We start from the raw sequence: 22,533 nt of genomic DNA, 5'->3' as shown, positions 1-22,533 counted from the left end.
CAACTGTTCTGAACACGGAGTCCAAAAAAAACCCAGTAAAAACTCTGTATGGAAGTATCCCAAGGACTGACTTTGCTTAACAAAACCATGCATTCCTTGTAGCCAGTCTACTTAGAGATTTGACTGAGAAAGCATACTATTAATCAGAATAACTACAAAACAATGTACTATCATTGCTAAATACTCTAGTTCCACTTCACCAGTTACATACATACCTGTATATGTAGTTTAGATTATTTTATATTATCAATATGCCCATTCACTTCTGCTTGTTTTTCCTGCAATCACCTGTCGAATGCTGAAACTCTTCCTTACTTCTTGAGCAGCCCCAGTGACTGCAGTTCAGTTTACCTGCTGACCAAAGCGCTGTTAAGTGGCTGAAGAAGAGTCTTATCCTTGATGCACTTCCAGTTTTAACATTAACGTATTGAAGCAATTAAGCCTGTCTAGGACTCCTGGACAAAGATGATCATAAGAAGCATGCACTCAAGCATGAGCATGTTTTTTCAGTGAACGATTCTTTCTCACACACACTCCACTGGCAAACGTGTGTCCCAAGTCTTCCCAAGGCTAGTCCACAGAGCGTGCAAGTATTGGACTCTGGTCTCCTGCCCTTTGATTTTGGGACTGCATCAGGCTGTGCTTCTTGAGAGCCACAGTTCAGCCAAGAGAGGAGCTTCTTGGTCAGGCTCCCTCACCCCCAAGCTTGTGTAGCTTGGATCCTACTAGCAGACCTTCTGAACTTCTCTTAGTTACTCGCTCCAAAACAAGTGGGGAAGCTTCATGCAATGACTCATTGTGAGGAAGATAGCTCCTCTGATGCAAAGATAAACGGGATTTCTGCACTTCTCTGCCCCCACCTCTCAAATCAGTCTCAAACAGTGGCACATGCAGAATGACATTTTGTCAAAGCACAGTGTGTTCTTCATAACAGAGAGAGCCAGTGATCAACAGATAGTTGGGTGTTTTGAAAGACAGGCCACAATGTCTGGGGATGAGCCAGCCAAATTCCTTCCTCCCCTCCAGAAGAGATTTAAAAAACCCGAAACAATTCAATGCATCTCAGATAACACAATCTGAAATTACATGACAGTCTTACAATAAGGGACATAACAGATGAGCTACTGTAACACAGAAGCTCTTCATGAATGTACTACATACAGCAGTTTGAAACACAGTCATGATTTTAACAGCTACGTTGAAGTGATTTTTGCAAGCAGTGGACAGTCCATGTCAAAACAAAAATTATAAATTATTTCAAGTTTTCTTCCTTCTAAAGAATCTTTAGTAATGCTATGACAGGTGTGTTTTTCTCCCTGAATGCCAGATATAGCCAGCTAAATGTAAAGAAAATCCCAGAAGTCAACCTGAGACCTTACTTCTCTTGGACCATCACTATATTTTAATAAAGATGTTTCTAGCCAAACTACAACTTCAGTTTCTCCTGCACAGCCACTCTGGATAAAAATCATGTACCTGTTCACAGCTGGGCAGGGCAAGCACAGTAGCCTTCGATAGATTGAAATAACTGAAACTGAGCACTAGGGTAATAAAAAGCCTAGTTTGACTTGTACGTTGATGATTTGCAAGAAAACCAGGAAAGCATCAATCCAGTTCTAATCTGCTACCAGTCTACCTGGGAGGTCAGGGGCAGGAAGCAGTTACATCTGTGGTACACACACAACAAACACCTCTGACACAGTAAAAATAGATAAAAGGAGAGACAACATTTAGAATGAAATTCTTCACACTTTGTTGACACTGTTGGCATTTCCTTTGAGTGTCAGCATCGTGCCCAATGATGGGCAGTCACTCCCCTTGCCATCCTGGTGAAGGTGAAGATTAGTGTCTACCAATACAAGGCAGTTATCTTTACTTCCTCAGGATGGCTACAGAGATCATGACAATGGAGCAGGGAAGATAATGGCACAATATGACGTTGCACTAGACTGATGAAATAGCTGGTCAAACACTATGCACCCCATGCAAACCAAAAGGATAGTTCTTCACAGGACACGGGAGCGTTTGCAAGACAGACTGACCTAAGGCCCAGTATGAACAGATTTTAACTCACTGGAAATTTTATAACGTATTCAGATTTTTTTTTTTTAAACTTGGATAATTAACAAACACTTACAAAGCACATAGCTGTAGATTTTTCTTAAACTCATTAATCTTTGAAAATTACTTCTTCCTTCATGCATAGAAACCCATTCAACTACCAGATCCTCAGAATCTGACTCAGTTGAACCTAAGATAACACCTTCTTTCTCCTTGGGGTAAAGGGTACTAATTAGGTGAGCTAGTGACACGTCAGCAACACAGAATCTAGCAGCACTTGGGCTGATGTGATGGTTTGCACACAGCTCAAAATATGCTTCAGGCATTGAAGGGTGGGAGAGGAAAGCAGTAGAAGAGAACATGACATGATGGACACTGTACAAGTCCTTTCAGATAAACTGAAATCTTAGCTGAATCTGTGTCCCTGAAAAACAATCACTCAAAAGCCCTGCTTTTCTAAACAAAGTCAGAACATACAAAAACTCCAGTTTTAAGTGTTAGGATGGGACATTCAAAAGCAGTCAGCACTGATCAAGTTCTGCTCCAAATAAGTCTCCTGACAATTAGCAATAGGATCAGCACTAGGACTGATGCAGAGCGGTTATAAAAAAGAGTCTGAAATGTAATCTCTCCTCCCATGGGATTAATGTTCATGACCAATAGTCACCAAGAAGGCAAAACATCAGGCTGAAATATTCAAGTTCCAAGGCAGCTAGACTTCAGAGCCACTATATTGCTGGCAGAAAAACGAGCAGCTGGGCATAAGAGAAAGGTAGCATCCATTGCACATCCCATATCACAAGCTGAGCCCTTTTTCTTCCCTGTTCCCAGCAGCCCAGGAGCAGAAGCAGAGATTTCTGGAGGGGGAGTTCAGTGCCAGCATCCCATACCCCAAGGAAACAGGATTAAGAGGTTGCCTCATGGTGCTTGAATGTTAGGGGAATAAAAGAGCTGCCTTCTCTCATGCATGGCCACTCTTGCCCCCCACCCCCCTGTCATTCCCTGACCGTGAAATCTCCTCTACCCAGTCTTTCCATCCTTCCTGAACCCAACTCATCCCCACCATCTGCTTTGTCTCCACAAAATAGACTTTTGTTAACTAGAGGATGCAGAGAAAAACCTCAGAGGATTTCAGAGGAGATATCAATACTGGCTGAGAAAGAAACCTGTTGTTTCACGTCCTAGAACAGCAACACATGCTTCTAGATGTAAAGGTACTTGCCTTCTGCCTCTTCTTTCCCCAAAGCATAGTTTGGTAGTAACTCTTCCCTTACCAGAGGCTAAACAGGATAAGGGGTGGCAGAGGTACTAAGGAGTGTATGACTGTGAATGCCAAGCCCTGCCTAGAGAGTTACTCTAAACAATGTTGAGCAGACTTGCTCACATTCACCTAAATGATTCAGGTACTTTCAAAACAAAGGAAGAGCTTGCTTTCTCTCTCTCTCAAAAAAAAAAGTTAGAAAAAAAACCAAATCAGTGTTTAAAAACCTAAAGACTTGAAACATTATCATTCCACAGACAACTCTGACCAGGTCCTAATCCTCTGTGCATCTTCCTCCTGAAATCAAGAGAGCCTTTGGCAGAGCATCCACAGCTATGATCAGTCTTTGGCTAAACTTCCATAACATTTCTAAAACAGGAACAGATCCTGACATGGGATGAACATTACAGCCTGCAAACTTTACACACAACACCAGACATAAGGGTAATTTTCTTTCTGACTTCTCCCTGTAAAGGATAAAGAGTATCGTGGAACTGATGAAGGTGTTTAATAGTGGTAGCACAAATTTCAGAGCTTGCAGGTAGAAGTAGTGACAAAGTTAAAGAGAAAACTTTACCTGCCAACTAACCTTGTAATCCATTTGAAATAATACAGTTACGTACTTGGCTTTGTAACAATTAGCACAAAGAATACACTACCAGGCTAACAAGATTTACGACCAGAAACAAGGTGTGTCAGCAGCCTTCAACAGCATTTTGTCAATGGACACTGCCAGGTTGGGTTTAGCACCATCTGTCCTGGTCAAAACAGTTACCTTTTTCTCACGCCAACTTTAAATCCAAGTTGCACAGACAAAACAAAGTAACTGAATGTCCTTAACAGTCTGTAGAACATGCTAACTTGGAGATGACACCTTGAACCAGCTACGCTCATCCATTTTATGTCAAGTATGACCGATATTTCTCCATGTTCTCTTCTCGTAGCCTGCACACCCAGATGAATTGCCATGCGTGATCCTCCTTCAGGAGGCCAGCAAAGGCTTTTGTTTAGTTGCTTCCCTTCTCGTTACGTACCACACAAAATCTGGAGGCATAAAACTGAGCTAAGGAAAGAAGAAGCCAGGAAAAGACAAATGAACAAATCCACTACCCTCATCTTCAATATCATCAAGGCGTTTATACCACTCCAAATAGATTCCAAAGCAAGGCCTAAACTTTGCTTTTTAAACCTGTTTCATTACCTCTCCCAGCCTCCCCTATTTCTCAGTTTGGACAACAGTAGGCATTCACAGCAGTCCAACCAGCCGTGTTATAAAGCATACATCTGAAATGAAGCTCAGGGGAAAAATCTGCAGAGAGAACTAAGACTTAAAAACCCCATCTCATAGATGCATAGATGGTGTGTAGGAGGTGGAAAGAAGCACTGCTAAATCCGTTACCTTTCCTGTGAATGATGAGCACGCCACCCCTTCCAAAAATAGTCTATGAAGGAAACATTATGCTGATGACCGTGAAAAGCAAGTTCACTACTCTGGTTTAGACAGCAGGTCAGCTGTATGTGAACACATGCCCTCCTTCAAAGCTACTAGAAGAGCTATTACTTATTTTTTTTAAAAAAGTAAACACATGAAATTTATTGGAAATGATGATGATTGAAAAAATTCATCCTCATTTCAAGATGTTTTATAAATTCCAAGCTAACAAAAGGAAACAACTGACATAAACAAAGCTCCTAGTAGAAGTTTCCATCTTCTACTGTTGGTCTGACAACCCTGTGCTACACTACCACAACAGCCATCACTAATCCCTCCTGCCCTCTCCCTTTGAATTTCTGCTATGCAAATATACACTCATAACAGGGCAGTACATAGCCTGTCTCCATGCTATGGAGAAGGAAGAGCATTTAGCTGCTAAATGCATTGGTCCAGCACCATCAAACACAGCAAATGCACTTCAGACAGATTTCTAAGACCATAGTATGGATGAGGAGGAGGGGGGACATCTTTCTTCCATCTGAGGATCTGTGCAAAACACATTCATATTTACATCACATTTCCAGTGACTTTTCTCTTGACCTGTTAGAATAATTCTCTCCAGAGAGGGAAATTAATTCAGCCTCCAGCTCCGTTTGATCTCTGATCTTTCTCTACAAAATAATTTACATACAGTATGTCTGTCTGAACTCTGTCAGTTATATCTTGAGGGATTTGTAAGATGAAATATCGCACGCACAAAATTAAAAGCGACCCAACCACTAAAACTGGTGCTACTAGGAATCTGAAAAGAAGCATTTGTTCAGATCAACTACACAAAGCATTAGCTAAGTCAGACAGGGGTTAAACAAGCATCTTAGAGTGCAATCCTTACATGGCTAAGATATGCTGGGTATTAAGTAATGAACTGAAGTGTTTGATGCCACAGTGTAATGTTGTTATTTTTAATTGCCATAAGTATATTCATTAGGCAAAGCATAAGTGTTTCATGTGCACATTATCATCTATAAACTGCATTAGGGATATAAATTCTACCAAACTGGCCAGTGACTGCATACACGCTTAGAATTAAACCACACATTTCAACACCTTTAAAGTATTAGCTGTTTATAAATTATTAGCTTAATTAATTATAAATACTTTACATTAGAAGCATTCAGAAACTTGTAGTCAATTCTCAATCCTAGAACTGCTAACACGTTTTACAGCTTCCAGCCTCCTTCCTAAAGGCTCACAAAAAATTAAGAGAAACTCCAAGTCTTATAAGTGTTCTCTACCCTAGCTCAGTTGCCTTTGTAATTTCCTTCCCCAAGCATATTTTGCATTTCTAGCTTTAAAAATAATTTTTTTTTAGATATGATGGTTTGTTTCAACCACTGGCATATTCCCTTCTTCAGCTTGAATGGACACTCCCTGTTAGAAATACTGTCTTTCTGGATAAGGACACATTTCTCATGAGTGACACTCACCCTGACACCCTAATTGAATTTTTCACAGCACTGCAGGGCAATGCATGTCCATTTAGACCAGAGTGCACCCCTTGGGCTCTAAAACCATCACAGGGCATTAGTAAGAAAAAAAAAATCAGATATCTTCTTTACATATAATAGCACATGAAGAAAGGATTACCTTTCACAATGAAAAGTTACAACAAAGGTTGGCTAAAAAAAAGCCTAGAGCCTTTGCTTTGTCCCCAGCCCCAGAGAAGAAATGTGTGTGGCTGACATAATACTGCCAGGGCATCAGCTGCTCTAGGTGATGCCCTTTCCACACAGGAAGGAGTGGGAGGTGGGACAGAGGGATTAAGCAGCTTCAAAGGGACAAATCCTGTTTTATGTGCTTCTGCACAGTTACAGACTGCTCCTCTTTCTGTTTGTAGCTAACCTACTAAGCAGGGCAAAGTTCTTTACTAGGTGTGCCTCCTCATTTTGACTTTTCTGACCCAAGCCTGTCAAACCCCTGGGCATGTGCTAACAAAGCAGGAGCGAACAGCTCTGAAAGCTAACACCAAAAGCTTGGAGGGCAATCAATAGGTCCAATACATTTCAGAATTGGGTTCTCTGCCTGCTTCACTCTTGCAAAAAACATGGGTTTTTTTTTTTTACAGGACAACTTTAGCAGCTTACACCTCCACTTTCCTCACAGGGAATATTTTGCATTAGACAAGCCACTGGCAAAAAAAAGGTTTGCAATCTAAATTTTCAGATATATTTCTGAGACATTCAATGTAGCTTTCTCCAGTAACAAATTCCAGTCTCCAGATATATCATGGAAGCTTTTGAAACGCTTTGAGACAAGTACTTAAAAAGCGAAAAATTATTACCAATAATCCTTACACAGGCCACTTAACTTTCTCTAAGGGACAGATTTAACACAGCTGAAAGCAGATGAGAGCCAGACAGTTTAATGACAGTTTACTGTAGAAGAGATGGGTTATCTCTTCTCTTTCGTTATGTGCTAGCAGCTTTGAAGAAGTCCCAGACATCCACAGGCTACGTACAACCTTTTTCTATTAATCCATAGATTCTTTAGGAAATTCTATCAGTGGTCAAAATAGCCACCAAAATGATGCCACTGCTATTTGCTGATTATCACTAGTCCTCATATAAACTTCCTTTCTACCTATAGTAATAACAGCACTGCCAGTAATTAGGTAGTCCTAATAGAAGCATTCTGTCTTCTTTCTTCTCCCCTCTCCTCTTAACCTATAGGTGGGGTTTATTTGTTTTTTAGGAGATGTCATTGGATTGATATTCTGGAATTACAGATTAATCTACTTCTCTGCAGAGAGGTATTTCCTGCACGCTTCAGTTCTGAATCATTTTGAAGCTTATACAACCCTCATCACCACACCAATCCAGGACCTCAATTTGCCACTCATACCTATTAAGCATCCCACTGCAGTGCTTCGCTGAATAGAGACTGGCAGACATAAACACACATTGCAGTGCTTTGCCAAAATGTCACTTCAGCACCATAAACCTTCATTGCTAGCTAAAAAAACCTGCCAGCTGCAATGTTTGGCTTTTACAGTATCCGCAAATGGCACCAGCTATCATCACAAATCCTCTGAAGACAATGACTTCCAGATAGGCACTGAGCAAATCACATTTAAGCTCCTTACCTTCCAAGGCTTACACACTTCATCTTGGCCAGCAGAGAAAAGGAACACTGAAACATGACAGAAGACACTGAGGAGAGTATTATTGTAACCCAGTAACGCTTGCAAGCTTGTAAAACCTGTACCTTAAGTTGCACAAAAATGCCACTATTAAGTTTGCCCAACTATCATGGGTTACATAAAACTATTTCCCACTTGAAATAGCTGAATCTTTCATGCAACAGTGGGCAAGAACAGGAATAGTTGGCATGAATATGAATCATCCCCAAACGAACTTAAACATATTCCTCTCGGCAAGCAGCACCTTCCTGAATATTTAACATGGGATTGGCAACTATTTAGAACAGGGAAGAAAAAAAAAAAATTTCTGTGAGTACTGCCTGAAATCCCACGGATGAAGGCATAGGAAAGACTGGGACACTGAAACAAAACCGGTCCCACATTAGTCTGGGAGACTTGCATAATGCAATGGCCATAGATACACAGGGGAGACAGACACAGCAGCCTGGAACATGCTACGGGGGCATATCAGGTTAGTCAGAAAGGAAACTGGAGATGGAGGATATAGGAGGTGGAAGGCAGACCAGAGTAAAGAACACAAGAGGGAGGAAAAAAAGCATAGACTACAGACAAGCAAACCCTTATAAACGCTGAAGTCAGTCTCCTGGTAAAAGGATGGGGAGCATCTTTTGCTTCTCCCTCACAAGTTAAAGAAAAAGAAATGAAAAATTGTGGTCTGGTATTTGTAGATATTTCAAATATTATCTCATTATCATAACATATGAACAACTCCTAGTGGAAAATGTGTTCACCCTTCTATCAACTAGCAAACAATTCTTGTTCTTGGAGACCAAGGGAGGTAGGCACCTTCAGTTTAAGGATGAGGGTGCTTTATTTCTGCAGGGTCAAAGCTAAATCTGTGGTTGAGCAATTGCTAGAAAACAAAGAGCAATAAGATACCACCCAACAGCTCCTCAACTTAATTCCTCCACAGGTAATTAGGAATACATTACAGTCAGAAGTAGTCAAGGCAGCAGGTAGACCCGGAACATCAGTCTGCACTGAAATGTTATCTCGCAGCATGAAATCCATTAGGAAATCAGGAAAACTCAGAAGACCTTTACATTAAACTCATGTTTGTTCCTGAATTAATGAACAGCAATAACCTCCAGGATATTCAGATAATACCACACAAGTTTTCTTCCCGTGTGAGCCAACTCAAGTTCTGCTTGAGTCACAGATGTCCATGGATGGAAATGCTTTGACACAGGCAACATGGTCTTCCTTTAAATACCACTATTTTGCCCTCTAAGAAAAAATACTAACAACATAGCCCACAGCAGGAAAGGCATTTTCTCTGCTAACCAGGGAGGCCAAGCACAGGTTGCAATTCAAAATCCTCCCAGCACTCCAACAGGCACAGAAACTCTAGCACTCCTACCTGGAGTCACGCATCTTTCACCATCTGTTTTTTCCTGAGTATTGTTATTTTCTCTGCATATTCATCTCTATCTTGCCCAGCCTAATTTTACATATTTCAAATAGTGGTGTTCAGAGTGAAATAAAATTAAGCTACTTGTGTCCAGAAGTGCTACCAGAACATGCACATAGCTGCCGAGAAGGAAGTGACAGGTAAGATCCTATCATCAAGCAAAAGAAAGGTGGAAGAAAAACATGGGATTTCCTTGCTGGCTTTGTGATTTCTGTGGCCTTCCTATTTATCAACCTGTTTTCCATGGGCATCATTAGCATATTTCACCAAATTGCTTGTAAACATTAGAGTCTGCTTCAAGCACTCTGTACTGTTCTTTACAATGCCATTATGCAGCATCAACCTATACTAAGCTACACATGTGGGGCTTGCCCATGTGGAAACACCAAAAGAAAGCCAAGCTGTAATTAATGAAACTGCATTAAGTGGCCTCAATGGTAATTGTTTAATTTATTTTGGAAACAAACTACAAATCATTGAATCAAAGCCACTTGCATTCCAATACAGAGCATTCATACAGGATTGTAATCCAATTTCACAAGTCTACTGATATTCATACCTCTGTACAACCTAGATGATTCCTGAGCTTTCCCATCCAAAAAAATACGGGCACTGTCATGAGGGGGAGATTTGACTGCGTACATAAAGCAGATTCAAAACCTTAATACTGCCTACTTATGGGCACCTTATGATTTATAATAAATCAGAGTTTCCTGTTTCAAGAATATGGATTAGCTTTACAGAATTGATTTGTTACAGATGTTTTAATACAATACACTATCGTTAATTCTGAGACTGGTAAGAAAGGCCCTACCAAAATAAATCAGCCCAGCTACGCTACAATCAAAGAGATATGTCAGTTCACTGACAGTCTCACTTCCTTCATGAATTCAAAGAAACAGCTAACAAATGCTTTCTCTTAAGAGGGGTCTTCTGTGATTCAGCTCCTGAGCAATGTGGATCCCCTAATGGGGAATCTCTCCTCATTCTTCCAGTCTCAATCTATCTATATACATTAAAAAAGGAAACATCGCTAATTGCTGCTAAATATCCTTTCTGTTTTGCAGCAGTCACTCATACATTATGCATAGATGAAGAAATAAAACGGTAAGGGAAAGAACTAAAACCTAACTCAGACTATGTGCTCTTCACATGTTATGATTTAAATAGAAATTTGAAAGCAAGTATTGTCTGATTGATGTTCAGTTGTGACTACCTGAGCAGGCCTTCTCCTATACATCATCTAAAACACTTTGGCTTCCTTGAGGAAGATTTACTGTCTTGTCTGCTAGTTATCCTACCAGAAACCACAGTATGCAAGCTTTCCAAAACACTGCTGTAATTGCTCCTACAGACCAAGAAAAAGTGTCACATCAGAACCATGGTCGGGCTCACCCTGAACAACCAAAACTCCCACCTCTCTGCTTTGCACCACAGGGCGGAACTGGCACTGCTTGGCTCAAGTTTAGGGGGTTAGTCCTCTGACTGCTTGGCAGGCTTGCTAGGGATCTAGATAACATATTTAATCATGAACTTATCCATTCTCTACTGTGATCTTATATTAGAGTGATAAATGGCAGGAAGTAGTTGAGGAGATGTTGCTGCACCCCTGCAGCCTGCTCACTCTACAGTGCCTACGGAAAAGCATCAAATCCAGAAGTTAATTGGGTGAAGGCTATTTCTGTACTTGCCACACCAAAAATCTTATTAAAGTTTCTTTGCTTAATTCAAGGCTTGACCTTTTCCTCATAATAAGCTCTATGGGAGATGAATAAACCTGCTTATTCCAACAAAAGAACAACAGTTTAAGTCTCATGTAACTCGCACTTACTGTCCTGCTTTTCATTGGGGTCTATTAGCCTTTTGGGACTTAGCTGGCTCATAGCATAAAATGTAATGGAAAGGTGGAAAAACTCCCTAATTCCCTTTCTGAAGAAGGAAATTGGATATCTCTGCTCAGTAGCTTTTCCTTTGTGTTTCTGAGATAAGCTTTTCAAGATTGACCCACCTACAGACTGGAAAGAAGATAGGGAACAGTGAATCCTTCAACGAGCCAAGCATCCTGTACAGTATACTAAGCATAAAGATTGTCAGAAAACTAGGAGATATTCATATTCTATTAAAACACATGATTTCAACTAAACTCAAATTTTGCCATGATTAGATCTACTTCTGGAACCTTATTTACAAAAAAAGTACATTAAAACATCAGTTTTAAAAGCTTCAAGAATTTTCCATGTGGCATGTCAGTATTATGGCACAGTAGGAAATAAAATATGCAAAAATATATCTTAAAAAAGGAGAGACAAAATGAGAAAATGCCTGTTTGAACTTTTTCAAGTACTAAGCAAGGCATTTATATTGTATGCAGGTAGCAAGGGGACTGCTAAAACAGTGGTGGGAACTTTAACGTTGGGCATTTAAACTTTGGGGACTGCTACCCAAGATAACTTCAGTAAAAGAAATGTCAATCCAAAGTTTCTGGTTATTTCCACATAAGATTTCTATGGAAGGATTTCTAAACTGATTTCTGCATTTTTAAAAACTCAAAATGTAAAGTGCAAAAGGTAAAGATTTCATAGTCAGCTTTTTTTTTTTTTAAACTACAGGTGGCAATTAAAACTTCTCTGGGAACACTAAGGAATCTTAGTTTGCAGCAAGACAAAACAGAAATCTTTGAAAGATGAGGTATCACTTGCATTTCACAGATGGGCATTTAATAAAGCAGAAAATAAACCTCCATTTCGCCACTGAGAGAGAAACAAATTTTCAGAGGCACTTACAGGGTTTGCATCCCTTCTCCCAGTAAGATTGCCCAAATGAACAAATAATAGCTGGCTGGAGTACACTGTGATGCTTAGTATATTAATCAAAACTGAGTTTCTCTCATCTCATCAAAATTAAAAAGGTCATCATGCCTTTATTCCCAGCAGTGCACAATGTCTCATGGAGCTTCCCTGTAAAAAGGATAGAAAAGGCTCCTACATATCGGTATATTCAAATATGGTGGTTCCCCAAAGTGGAATCACCCTGGCTCTAAGCAATGTGTAATGGTCCATGGAAAAATTTGGTTGTTCACAAGAGTAGCTATTCTGGCCAAGAAAAGTAATGTGACAAGAAATACTCTACACGCGTGGGGTCCACCTGCACCAAATGCTTATGCTAGGACAGTGTTTGAATTCTAAGGAGTCCCAGGAAATACAGGCTGGGAAGCGGGGAAGAAGATACAGCAAAGTTGCCATTGCTTTCATTCTTCTATAGTAATTTTCATATTAAATGCAACTAGCAAGGGCTTTTAGTTAAATATTTTCTATGGAAAAAAAATGCCTAATGCCTAAATTGACAGCCTTCGCACTTAGAGCCTTCTTTTTCTCTGGAAGCTTGGTAATTAAACCAATGAGCTATATTACCTGCTCTGTAAGCATATCATCTATCTACACGTTATCTGCTACTGTAATTTTATGTTTGTGTTTACAGTATTATTTACTGTAAAGGTGTTAACAGACACTCTAGAAAGAGAAAGTATTTAGCACATACAGATACCAAACACCATCCATATAGATCATATGGATCCCAAACATGGTAAGGACAAAGCCTGCTACTCTATTTACTTTAGTGAGATCTACAGCACACAAAATGTGTCTAACTATATCTTTGCATGGTACTCAAAGTACCTTGAGGTTTCAGCTTGACTAGGGATTTTGGTGCTAGAATAGTATAAATAACATTATTCACCATAGAAATCATAGAACTTACTAAGTGATTTATTCTTGAGATGCTAGAGAACCAAATGACATGAATTTAGTGAGGTTAAGAACTTCAATTAGTTAATTACCTATCTGAGAATAATAAACTTTGTGATCCATATTTTGTTCTCGGGCAATATTATACACTAGCTATTCACCAGCTAGTATCCCTCCATACTATCTGGATCTATATGTTCATGCTGAGCTGGAAATAGAATATTAAAAGGATTTCACAGCTTGCTTAACTTAGGAAAAAACACATTCATTTCTACAGTAAACGCAATTATCATTAATCTTCCCTTTTTTTTAACTCGATTAATTTAGAAGCACACTTACACTGTACACAAAAACATGCACAGTCACAGAATAAATTTAACACACATGTTTTACCTGTATAACCCAGTACTTCAGCTTATCATCTTCTCTTAACAGAGAGAAGAAAGCATGAAAAAGAGAAGCAACTTCTTTTCTGCTTGCAGGAAGAGTCCCAATAATTAACAGTATTATTATAGGCAGGTTTTAAAATTAGGCTCAAATTTACAACTAGTTTATAAAGAGTTAATCCATTTTTAATAGGCTGTACGCTAAATGCTAGAGTGCATTACAAATAATTTGTGATTAAATGCATGTGGCAACGCATGAAAGAACTTTTGGAATCTAAATAATCCTAAGAATTGTTTTGTCATTTATTAAAACGCTACTTGCAGTATGTTAACCTTTTATAGTTACTACTACCTGCCACTACCCTTGCTGTGTGAAGCAGAGAGTTTCTGCCAAAGCATAAATCCCCTGGGCAGTCCTCAGTCAGGCAGTATTAAGTCAGCCCTGTCACTCACTAGTCTCAGCCGTCACTCTGCACTGCCCGCTTACACCGGCTGTGGGGTGGGTAGGTGACAGTGTGGTGTGACAGCAGCCCTCCAGCCAGGCCTCAGTTGGGCGGTTAAACCTGTGCTTCATGGTCCAAAGCATGCCAGTATTCAAGGCTCCACTAGGCAACCTCAGACAAACTTCTTGAGAAAGCATTTTACCAAGAATCTGCTTACTATTTCCTTTGCATAAATATAGTTGTATCCACAGGTAAAGAAACACTACAACTGTTTTCAACTAGTTGAAAGCCAAAACCAGACTTCCATCACAGCACAAGAAAAATGACAGTCACCACACGAGATTGCAGGCTTTCACACAGGCAAGTTAGTTTAGATGGGCTTCCAGACACACGTTTGGAAGCAGCTGATCCCTGGAAGGAACATGGAGTTGGACTCAATGATCCTTATGGGTCCCTTCCAATTTGAGATATTCTATGATTTATTTCACAGTCCCTGATCCTGTAATTGATGGCAAATAAGCAAACTCCTCCAGCTGCATGGAGGCTGAGATTACAGCAGTTCACAGAATAATTGAGGTTGGAAGGGGTCTCAGGAGGTCACTGTTTACTACATTCAGTTGGAGGATTTGGACTCGATTATGCAGGTCCATGTGAACTGGAAGAAATAAGTTGTCACAAGTTTAGAAGCCAACTAAAATAACAGATTATTGGCTAATGCCCTTCAGCCTTCTGTGGAAAAATAGCCTGTAATCATGCTTCTACCCACTTTCAATGGATATGCTTCATTTGCAATTCCCTGTCAAATCCCATGACTTGCTTACACTCTGTAAGCAAGGTAAGATGTCCATAGGAAGAATACCCTGCAAAAGGCACTGGCTAGCCATGCTGAAGCTCATGGAATTGATTGCCTAGTCAGGGTCTCTTATTCACAGTTTACAGTAGACTAGAGGTATCACAGCCTTAAGAGACAGAACCTTCCAGAGACAGCATACATGAAGTTACATTGATATTTTGATTGTATGCCTCATTGGCACCCTCACTTATTTCAGAAAGTCTCACCGTGTGTCCTACCAGGGACCTGTGTCCCGCTGGTATCCTGAATGCCCACACCTGGTCCCCGCCCCACTGTCAGTTACCTGGAAAATCCAAGCAATCTCATGTGCCTCTGAACTGCACAGGAATGCAAAATACTAGGTTTTAGAATACCTTTACACGATTCAATTTTGATGTTAACATCTTTGAAATGGCTACTCATCCCTTGCAAAACCAGTAAGAGACAGACATGCAGAGCAGTCCACTAGGAGCCGTAGATACTCATCAGCTAGATGGCCATACCGCATAGATAACTGAGAACCTCAGTCTAAAAACACCAGTATGAAGAATCAAATGAATGGTTTTGCGTATCTAAAGAACAAAGCACCAGTTCAGAATAATGATGCTATTTATAGGGCTATGGAATAATATGCATGTACATTATGGATGTTCTTTAATTTCACAGATGTCATTTTATTCTGTTACAGCCATCATGACTCATATTTAAGATTTACAATATACAGAACAGAATTAAATGAAAGTCAGTAGAGATTCGCTTCATACTTTATAATTATAAGGATCTATATGTATATATTAATATAAAGATAAAAAAATATTAGCTATGGTCAATACGGAAGTAGGTAGTCGTGTATTACAGCGATGATGATCCTTATGACACTGAGTTTAAGAGCTACGAACAGAAAAGAATATTCTCAGCATAAAACTACAAAAGAGCTTTAGCAGAAACTAGGGGCATAGACTACTGTGGCCATGCCACACTTGTGTATCCCCTGGCAGTTTATTAGATACTCAATTTTGTAAATCTACAACATAGCTTTTACAATGGACCACGGCCACATCAAAAGCAACATTTTACTTATAGCTGAACAAAAAAGGACTAAAGCCCCTCAGGAAAACTGCTTTGAAAGAGAACAAAACCACTTGTGAGATGTTTTCAAGACCAATCCACCACAGTGGAGTCAATGCCTACCACAATGTAATACCCCCTTTTTCCCCCAAACTAAAGCACCACTAGGATTTGTCAGACAGGAATACACTTCAATAACAATTAAGGATAAAAAAAAGTTTTTAAGGATTCAATTTTAACAGCTCTTCTGGACACCAGCTGGAAATAAGATACACCATAGAACTTCTTCATAGTAAATTGATACGACACCCATATTTTTCTGCAAATACTAATATTCTTCATAATCCTATTTTTTCCTAACACTTAAATGTTCACACAGAAAACAGCGCAAAAGGATGTATTTATCTATTCTGGGTTATTTTTGTGTCCAAACAACACTATACACATTTTGAAAAGCATCATTCCCACCAGCTAACTGGGGTCACTTTTGACCTCGTGTAAGTGGAAGAATATGACTGCAGTGTACCAGCAGAAGTGTAGTAACTCTTGGTATTGTGCAAATACTTAATGTTCACCTTGATGCTGGAATAAAAATATCTACAGGGTGTTTTATAGGATGAGCTAGAGCAAATTTAATCCAAAGAGTTCAGAATGGTTTGGAGGCATTTTTGAATTCATGTCACTATAGTCATGGAACACAGTGACTCTCCAGCTAGATCTTGACTTTAAATGCAATGTATCTAACCAGTCAGTAGATTCGTACACGATCCCTTCTGCTCTTCATCTGCAGAGGATACAAATTGTACTGTTAAACCTGAGATTTGCTGTTTCACCTTTCTGCTCTGGCAGGTTGCTTTTCAATCCTAAGTTATTTGGAAAAATAGTTATCTTCCTGTTCAACTGTACAGTGAATCTGTAGCTGTAGGCCCCCACTAGAGGCTGCTGAGTTCAGAATCACCATGAGATCACACTTTAAACAGTGATCCAAATTTGTTAAGACTTTTCAGAATAGCAAAGCTAGATGCCCAGTCCTACTCAAGTTCCCAAAGCCTGCAGGTCACTCAAAATACAAGCTATAAACAGCAGATATTTTCTTTGCTGTTCATTTGTTTAGCGTAACAAATCATCCTGCACTCATACCACTGACAGACACAAAAGAAAACACTCCATTTGCCTTTCAGTTCAGAGAGGCCACTCATTCACTTCTTCATCTGGAAGACTGTAAATTAACAAACCTGTTTGGCCAACTGATCCTTCTTCACCAAGCCAGTGGCTGCAGCAATGTTCCCGGCTCCTTCCACTGTCTTCTGGGCCACCGCTGTCACTCCTGTCACCACAGCTCCCCCAACATTAGACACTTGCTCTTTGGTCTTCTCAGCCACTGAGAAGCAGAAGATGGAAAAACGCATTACGGCTCTGCAAGCTGTATATTTTTCAGAGAATTTTATTTATCGCTGACAGCCCAACATCATGAAGAGCCATAAGGCCATTACACTTTGTGTACCCCAAGTGGATCTCAAGAAATGAGACTATCCATCTGGTAACACTGGAGCAGCAGCAGTAAAAAGAAGCCTTATTTGCAGCTCAGTTTCTTTCACGTGAAAGACATTTGACATTTTCATTCATGTCTAGTTGTACTTTAAGGTAGAAAGTCATTACTTAAGGGCCCTTATTATGTCCATCTCACTGTGTAATGTATAATGGAAATGCACTCCAATTAGTCCACCAAACACTTACTGCATGTTACAGGGCAAGGAAGACAATATTGTTTACATTAGACTCAAAAGCCATTGATTGTTTATTTTTTAAAATGTACGTGATTAATAAGCAGAGCTACTGTTACTCAGAGAATTTCTAATACACCCTTTTATCCGGTTCTCTGAGATTTTTGTCCCACTGCTGATGTGTCCATCCATAACATTTTAATCTACAAAAAGACTGAATGCCAAAGCAAACTGGATTAATAGCTAACTTCCAAGCCCCAGGGAAACAACAACTCATTTAGCCTACATATATATCAGCAGTTGCCATTCTACCTTTCAGAATATTACTGAGCTCTTTCTGCTCATTCATCCCCAAGGGCTCTTTCTGACAGCAGCTTGCACTATAGTGAAACCGCTCTAAGAAAAGAGATGGGATGACTTCATGCCTTAAAGTTACATGGCCAGATTTTTGGAAAAAAAACACATTTACTCATCTAAACAAAGGACTGTTCTTCAAAAACATCCAGTGGTTAGCTTTGTGGTTCTAACTAATTCCACAGTTTCCTTCAGCCCAAATCCCATCTGATCCATAAAAAGTATTCATAGCTCTATTTGTACCTTTTATGATCACGGGATGGATTCTGCTTGGCAGACAGGCCACCCTTTCAGAGACTTTTTTGGGAAGCACATATGAAGAAAAGACTTTCTATGAATAAATTAGATTTCTTTAATTCCTTCCATAAAGAGTATCAGCTGTCCATATCACAGGGCACGCAGCATAGATTGCTATGACTGACATTAATAAAAATTATACATCAGGCACATTGTTTACCTTTCTACCTTTTTCCTAATTGTCGCTATTTAAAGATCCAAATAATAAATATCTGCTGACTGAAAATGGAGGCAGATCATTTAGCACTCACTTTAACTAACTTTAAGTGAAAAATTAGTAACTGATTGAGTATTATCTCTATTATGACCAAAACGAGAAGCTTTCATTATAGAGCAGGACAACAATGGACTATACATTGTCTGAAACCAGAAACAGAAAAACAGTCTGTTCCAAAGATCTTTCAACCTATACCTGCTAGTAAGATACAAATTCACAAGAAATTTCATTGTATCCATCCAGTACTCTATTGCCATGCTTTTTCCAGAAAAAAAATCAAAAGTGGGTTTTGCTGAAAAGCAAATGTTGCCCTCAGGGAAGGTTTAACATAATGCTAGTGAGTGCAGGAAGACATCTATTAAGGTGCCCTATTTGATTATTATCAGCTACAGACTACAAAAGCTCTGGATTCTACACATGAAGTCTATATATAAAGTTTTTCACTAGTTCTTGCAAACATGTATCTTAAGGTCTGTGTCCTAGTAACATGTATCTTCCAAAGAATATTAAGATCTGATTGCGCACAGAGTCTTTCAGAGGCAAACTGAGTAACGTTATGAGATGGAAATTTGTTAACACTTTCCTATTATTTAGAACAGCAAGAAGAAATCTCAAACAGAGCTATGTAAAAAAATTAACATCTTGCAAAAATACGCTTTAAAGTGATATGCTCCAAGAAGTTAAAAAAAAAAAACAAACAAACAAAAAAAAAACAAAACAAAAACTACAACAAAAACACAACACGAAAAAGGAGAGAGACGTTTTGGGTATGTTTCAGCATTGCTTTTTATTTTTTCTCTGTCTCATTACTTTTCTGAGAGAGAAGGAAAAAGAAAACAAAACCAACAGACAATACATAAATCAAGGTCCTTTTTATATATATTTTGTTCTGGTTTGTTTTTTCGGGTTTTTTTGTTTGGTTTGGGTTTTTTTGTATGGAAGTGACATACACTGTTTTGAAAACTCCCTTTTCCAAAATACATTGAATGGCAGAACATTTAAAACAGACAAATTCAGCAGGCTTGATGCTGACAAAGGATCACATGCTCAGCTGCTCTTAAGCGGACTCCTCCCTTCTGATAAAATGATAAAGCATGGTTGCACTTTTTTGTGTTCATTGTCAATAATCATAATTAGTTTCATTATCTCAAGATCTTAAAAAAATTGCACCTCAAAAGCAAAATATGAAGAAATAGAGTGAAATTGGGTGCACTGTGGATGCTGCAATATAAAACACCTAATTCCTGACGCCACTATTAAAACCACGTTTCTTAGCCTGTGTTGTTATGGCAAGTACGGCCACCTACCAAGAACAACTATCCAGCGGCTGCTGTTCCCACTATTAGAGTGTTTTGGGAAAGCTCTGCCTGAAGTCTATTTTCTCCTCGCAGAAACATATTACCCTAGGAAAGGCTCAGTACATGCAAACAAAACAAAAAAGCAAAGAATCAGGCCGCTAACGCTGTTACTGGCACAACAACAAGACACCTGATAAAAGCAGTAACAAAAGCAGTATATTTAAGATTGCTTCTATTTCAGACATAGCCTAAGAAAGCTGACACAGCAGGTAGCATGAAAGATCTCTCATACGCTGCTTCAGAAATCGGAGCGATGACAATAAATCCAGCAAACTATACACATAGCCCAGATTTGCAAAAGCACTCACACTAGTGAGACTAGTGACTAGAAAGGGAGAGTCTTCCTGTCTCTACGGAATACATAAACACCATCAAAGTCCCTATTACTAGAGTGACTCTGTAAATAAGCTCCAGCTTGGTGACCCTTCAGCTCTAGAACCCTAGCATTGTAAAAACAAAATAGGTTTCCAGTCTCATATATTTTATTGCTTACACTAAGTAGTAACAGGGGAAAAGCATTAAGTGTGCACAAACAAATCAGTTCAGAATGCAGGGGGTTGATACCAACTAATTAAATTAATCCGAATACCAGGTTGTTTAATGATCTTAAGCCATTAAGTCTTTGTAAAGCTGATGTCTGCTTTGCATCACAGTGCCCAGAAACAGAGTAAATCAGCTTCTGCAGAGCTCTGCTATGCTATGGCCTGATTACTTCTGTCCAGCTATGCAGAGACTGTCCATTCCGGTAAATGATCCTGGGATTGTGTACAATGACCATGCCAAGGCTAACTTAGAAATTGAAGTTCTAATACTGACTACAGCACTGTGCAAAAATTATTAGCACTGAGGCTTTCTTTTCCCTACTGGTGATAGGCAATTGGGTAACATACAGTATCAATGTGAAACCTTTGGAACAATTCAAAATGAGAACTAGTTACTTTCAATTTTGAACAATAAAAGTAGATGAAAATCACAGGATTTCCCCGAATTAATGAAATTACTCTTACTGCACTAAATATACTTTTGAATATGTATTTCAGAAAATAAGATTGCCTTAGGTCCTTGAAGAAGTCATTTACAAAGAAGCCATAAATACATTGGGGGTTCTTTAATTCAAACGAGTTACTGTAAGATACCTGATGGAGTTAAAACAAACAACAGGCATACCAATGACTAAGAATGTTATGAAGTACAAGAATGATCAGATAAAAGAATTAAGCAAAACACTTGACTATGGTTCATAACTGTTGATACTATGCCTTGACTCAGCTTCAAGGAACGGACACGTAGTTGAAGTATCAACGGCTTTTTGGCCCTGATCTTTTGTACAAACCAGAGCTTTACTTCGATTATCAGGAGATGGACTGTAAATATTTCATCTTGGATACTGTACATTTCTGGACACTTATCCCTGGGAGATAGGCAAGATGGATGAATTATGCATTTACAGTCAAAGGCCAGCAGACATGTTAATTAGGCAGGCAAGTCAGGTACACAAGTCAACACCCCATAAAACCAGTAAGCAAAGCTTCTTTGTCTTCAGAAGTTCTGAGAAAGGGTGACCTGACAAATAACATGCTTACCATATGCCTGTGAATCACAGCCTGGTATCCTCATTTTACAGCGTCTCAACGCCACTGAACCTGGTACAATCCTGTCATACTTTGTTTAAAGCAAGAAACACCTCAGTCTAGTATTTCTGGGTTTGGAAAGCAACTGACCGAAAAGCGTATTTAGTTGTTCAGCACTTTGAGGTGTGTCAGCTCCCAGTCCCTTCACCAGCAAAGAGTTTTAAACCACAAATATTCAAAAAATAGCAAAACTAGCAGGACCTTGGAACTCAGACAGTAAGAAAGGACTGACTGCACAACTGTGAATGCACACGCATTTTGATCTGTGATTCTACTTTGCATTTGACTGTCTCCAACTTCTTGAATCGTTTTTATTCACATTACAAAATGTGTTATTTCACCTCAGGTTTCACACGATATTAACACCCTGGTGCATCGTAAGACCACCAGAACTGGCAAACTCCTAGTCCTATGAAAAGAGACAAGTAGGTCGTTACAAGTGCCCTAAAAGGCAGTTTTGTCACATCAGCTTTAATAGTGTTTATTTAAATGGATTTGATTTCTAAGACAACTTCGCTAGCACTTCTCAGTGTCTTCGTATTATATCTCATAGCATCGCCACAGTGAACCTAAATCTGTTTTTACCTACCTTCTCTGCTTGCCACAACAACTCTGCATAGACTTGCAAATTTTTTTAATTTTTTATTTTTAAAATATGTGCCCCAAGCAACTCCTCTGTTCATGCACTACCAAGCCCATACTGGTTCATTTTAGAAACCGTCCACTCTGGATTTTGCATTAGGTCTCCTCTTCTCACTGCCACATTTCAACCTGCATGTCCTCTATTCATTTTCCATTTTCATTCAACAGCCAAACTCCTTTCAAACAGTTTAATAGGCCAGAAGGAAGCAAACTGTGGCACAGAACCCATTATTCCCAAACTTTAGGTGTTTCACTTTGTGTCACCCATTTCCTAAACTAGGTGAGGAGTGACCACTGTTTTGCCTAAAATTTGCAGTAGCTTTTCTGAATTTTTTATTTATAGGCGCAGCAGGTAACAGATGTGCTCTCCTTATGTTTGCCTTTATAGTCTGTTTCGTATCTTCCAGAATAAAATTTAACATCTTTTCAAACCTGTCAAAAATTCTATTA

At 39.3% G+C, this 22,533-nt stretch overlaps 1 protein-coding gene across 1 annotated transcript in view; it reads right to left on the bottom strand.

Annotated features, from left to right (window-relative positions):
- SNCA (synuclein alpha) overlaps positions 1 to 22,533 on the bottom strand; it is a 69,819-nt gene that overhangs the window by 36,667 nt on the left and 10,619 nt on the right. Inside the window, exon 4 of the mRNA XM_082316401.1 lies at positions 17,096 to 17,241. Within this exon, the coding sequence (XP_082172527.1) occupies positions 17,096 to 17,241 (146 nt within the window). The remainder of the gene's footprint in view (positions 1 to 17,095; positions 17,242 to 22,533) is intronic.

This window comes from Platalea leucorodia, assembly GCF_965183815.1.
Source record: "Platalea leucorodia genome assembly, chromosome: 6".
Taxonomy (NCBI): domain Eukaryota; kingdom Metazoa; phylum Chordata; class Aves; order Pelecaniformes; family Threskiornithidae; genus Platalea; species Platalea leucorodia.
The sequence above is the reverse complement of the archived record's forward strand: the minus strand, read 5'-3'. Positions and strand labels throughout refer to the sequence as shown.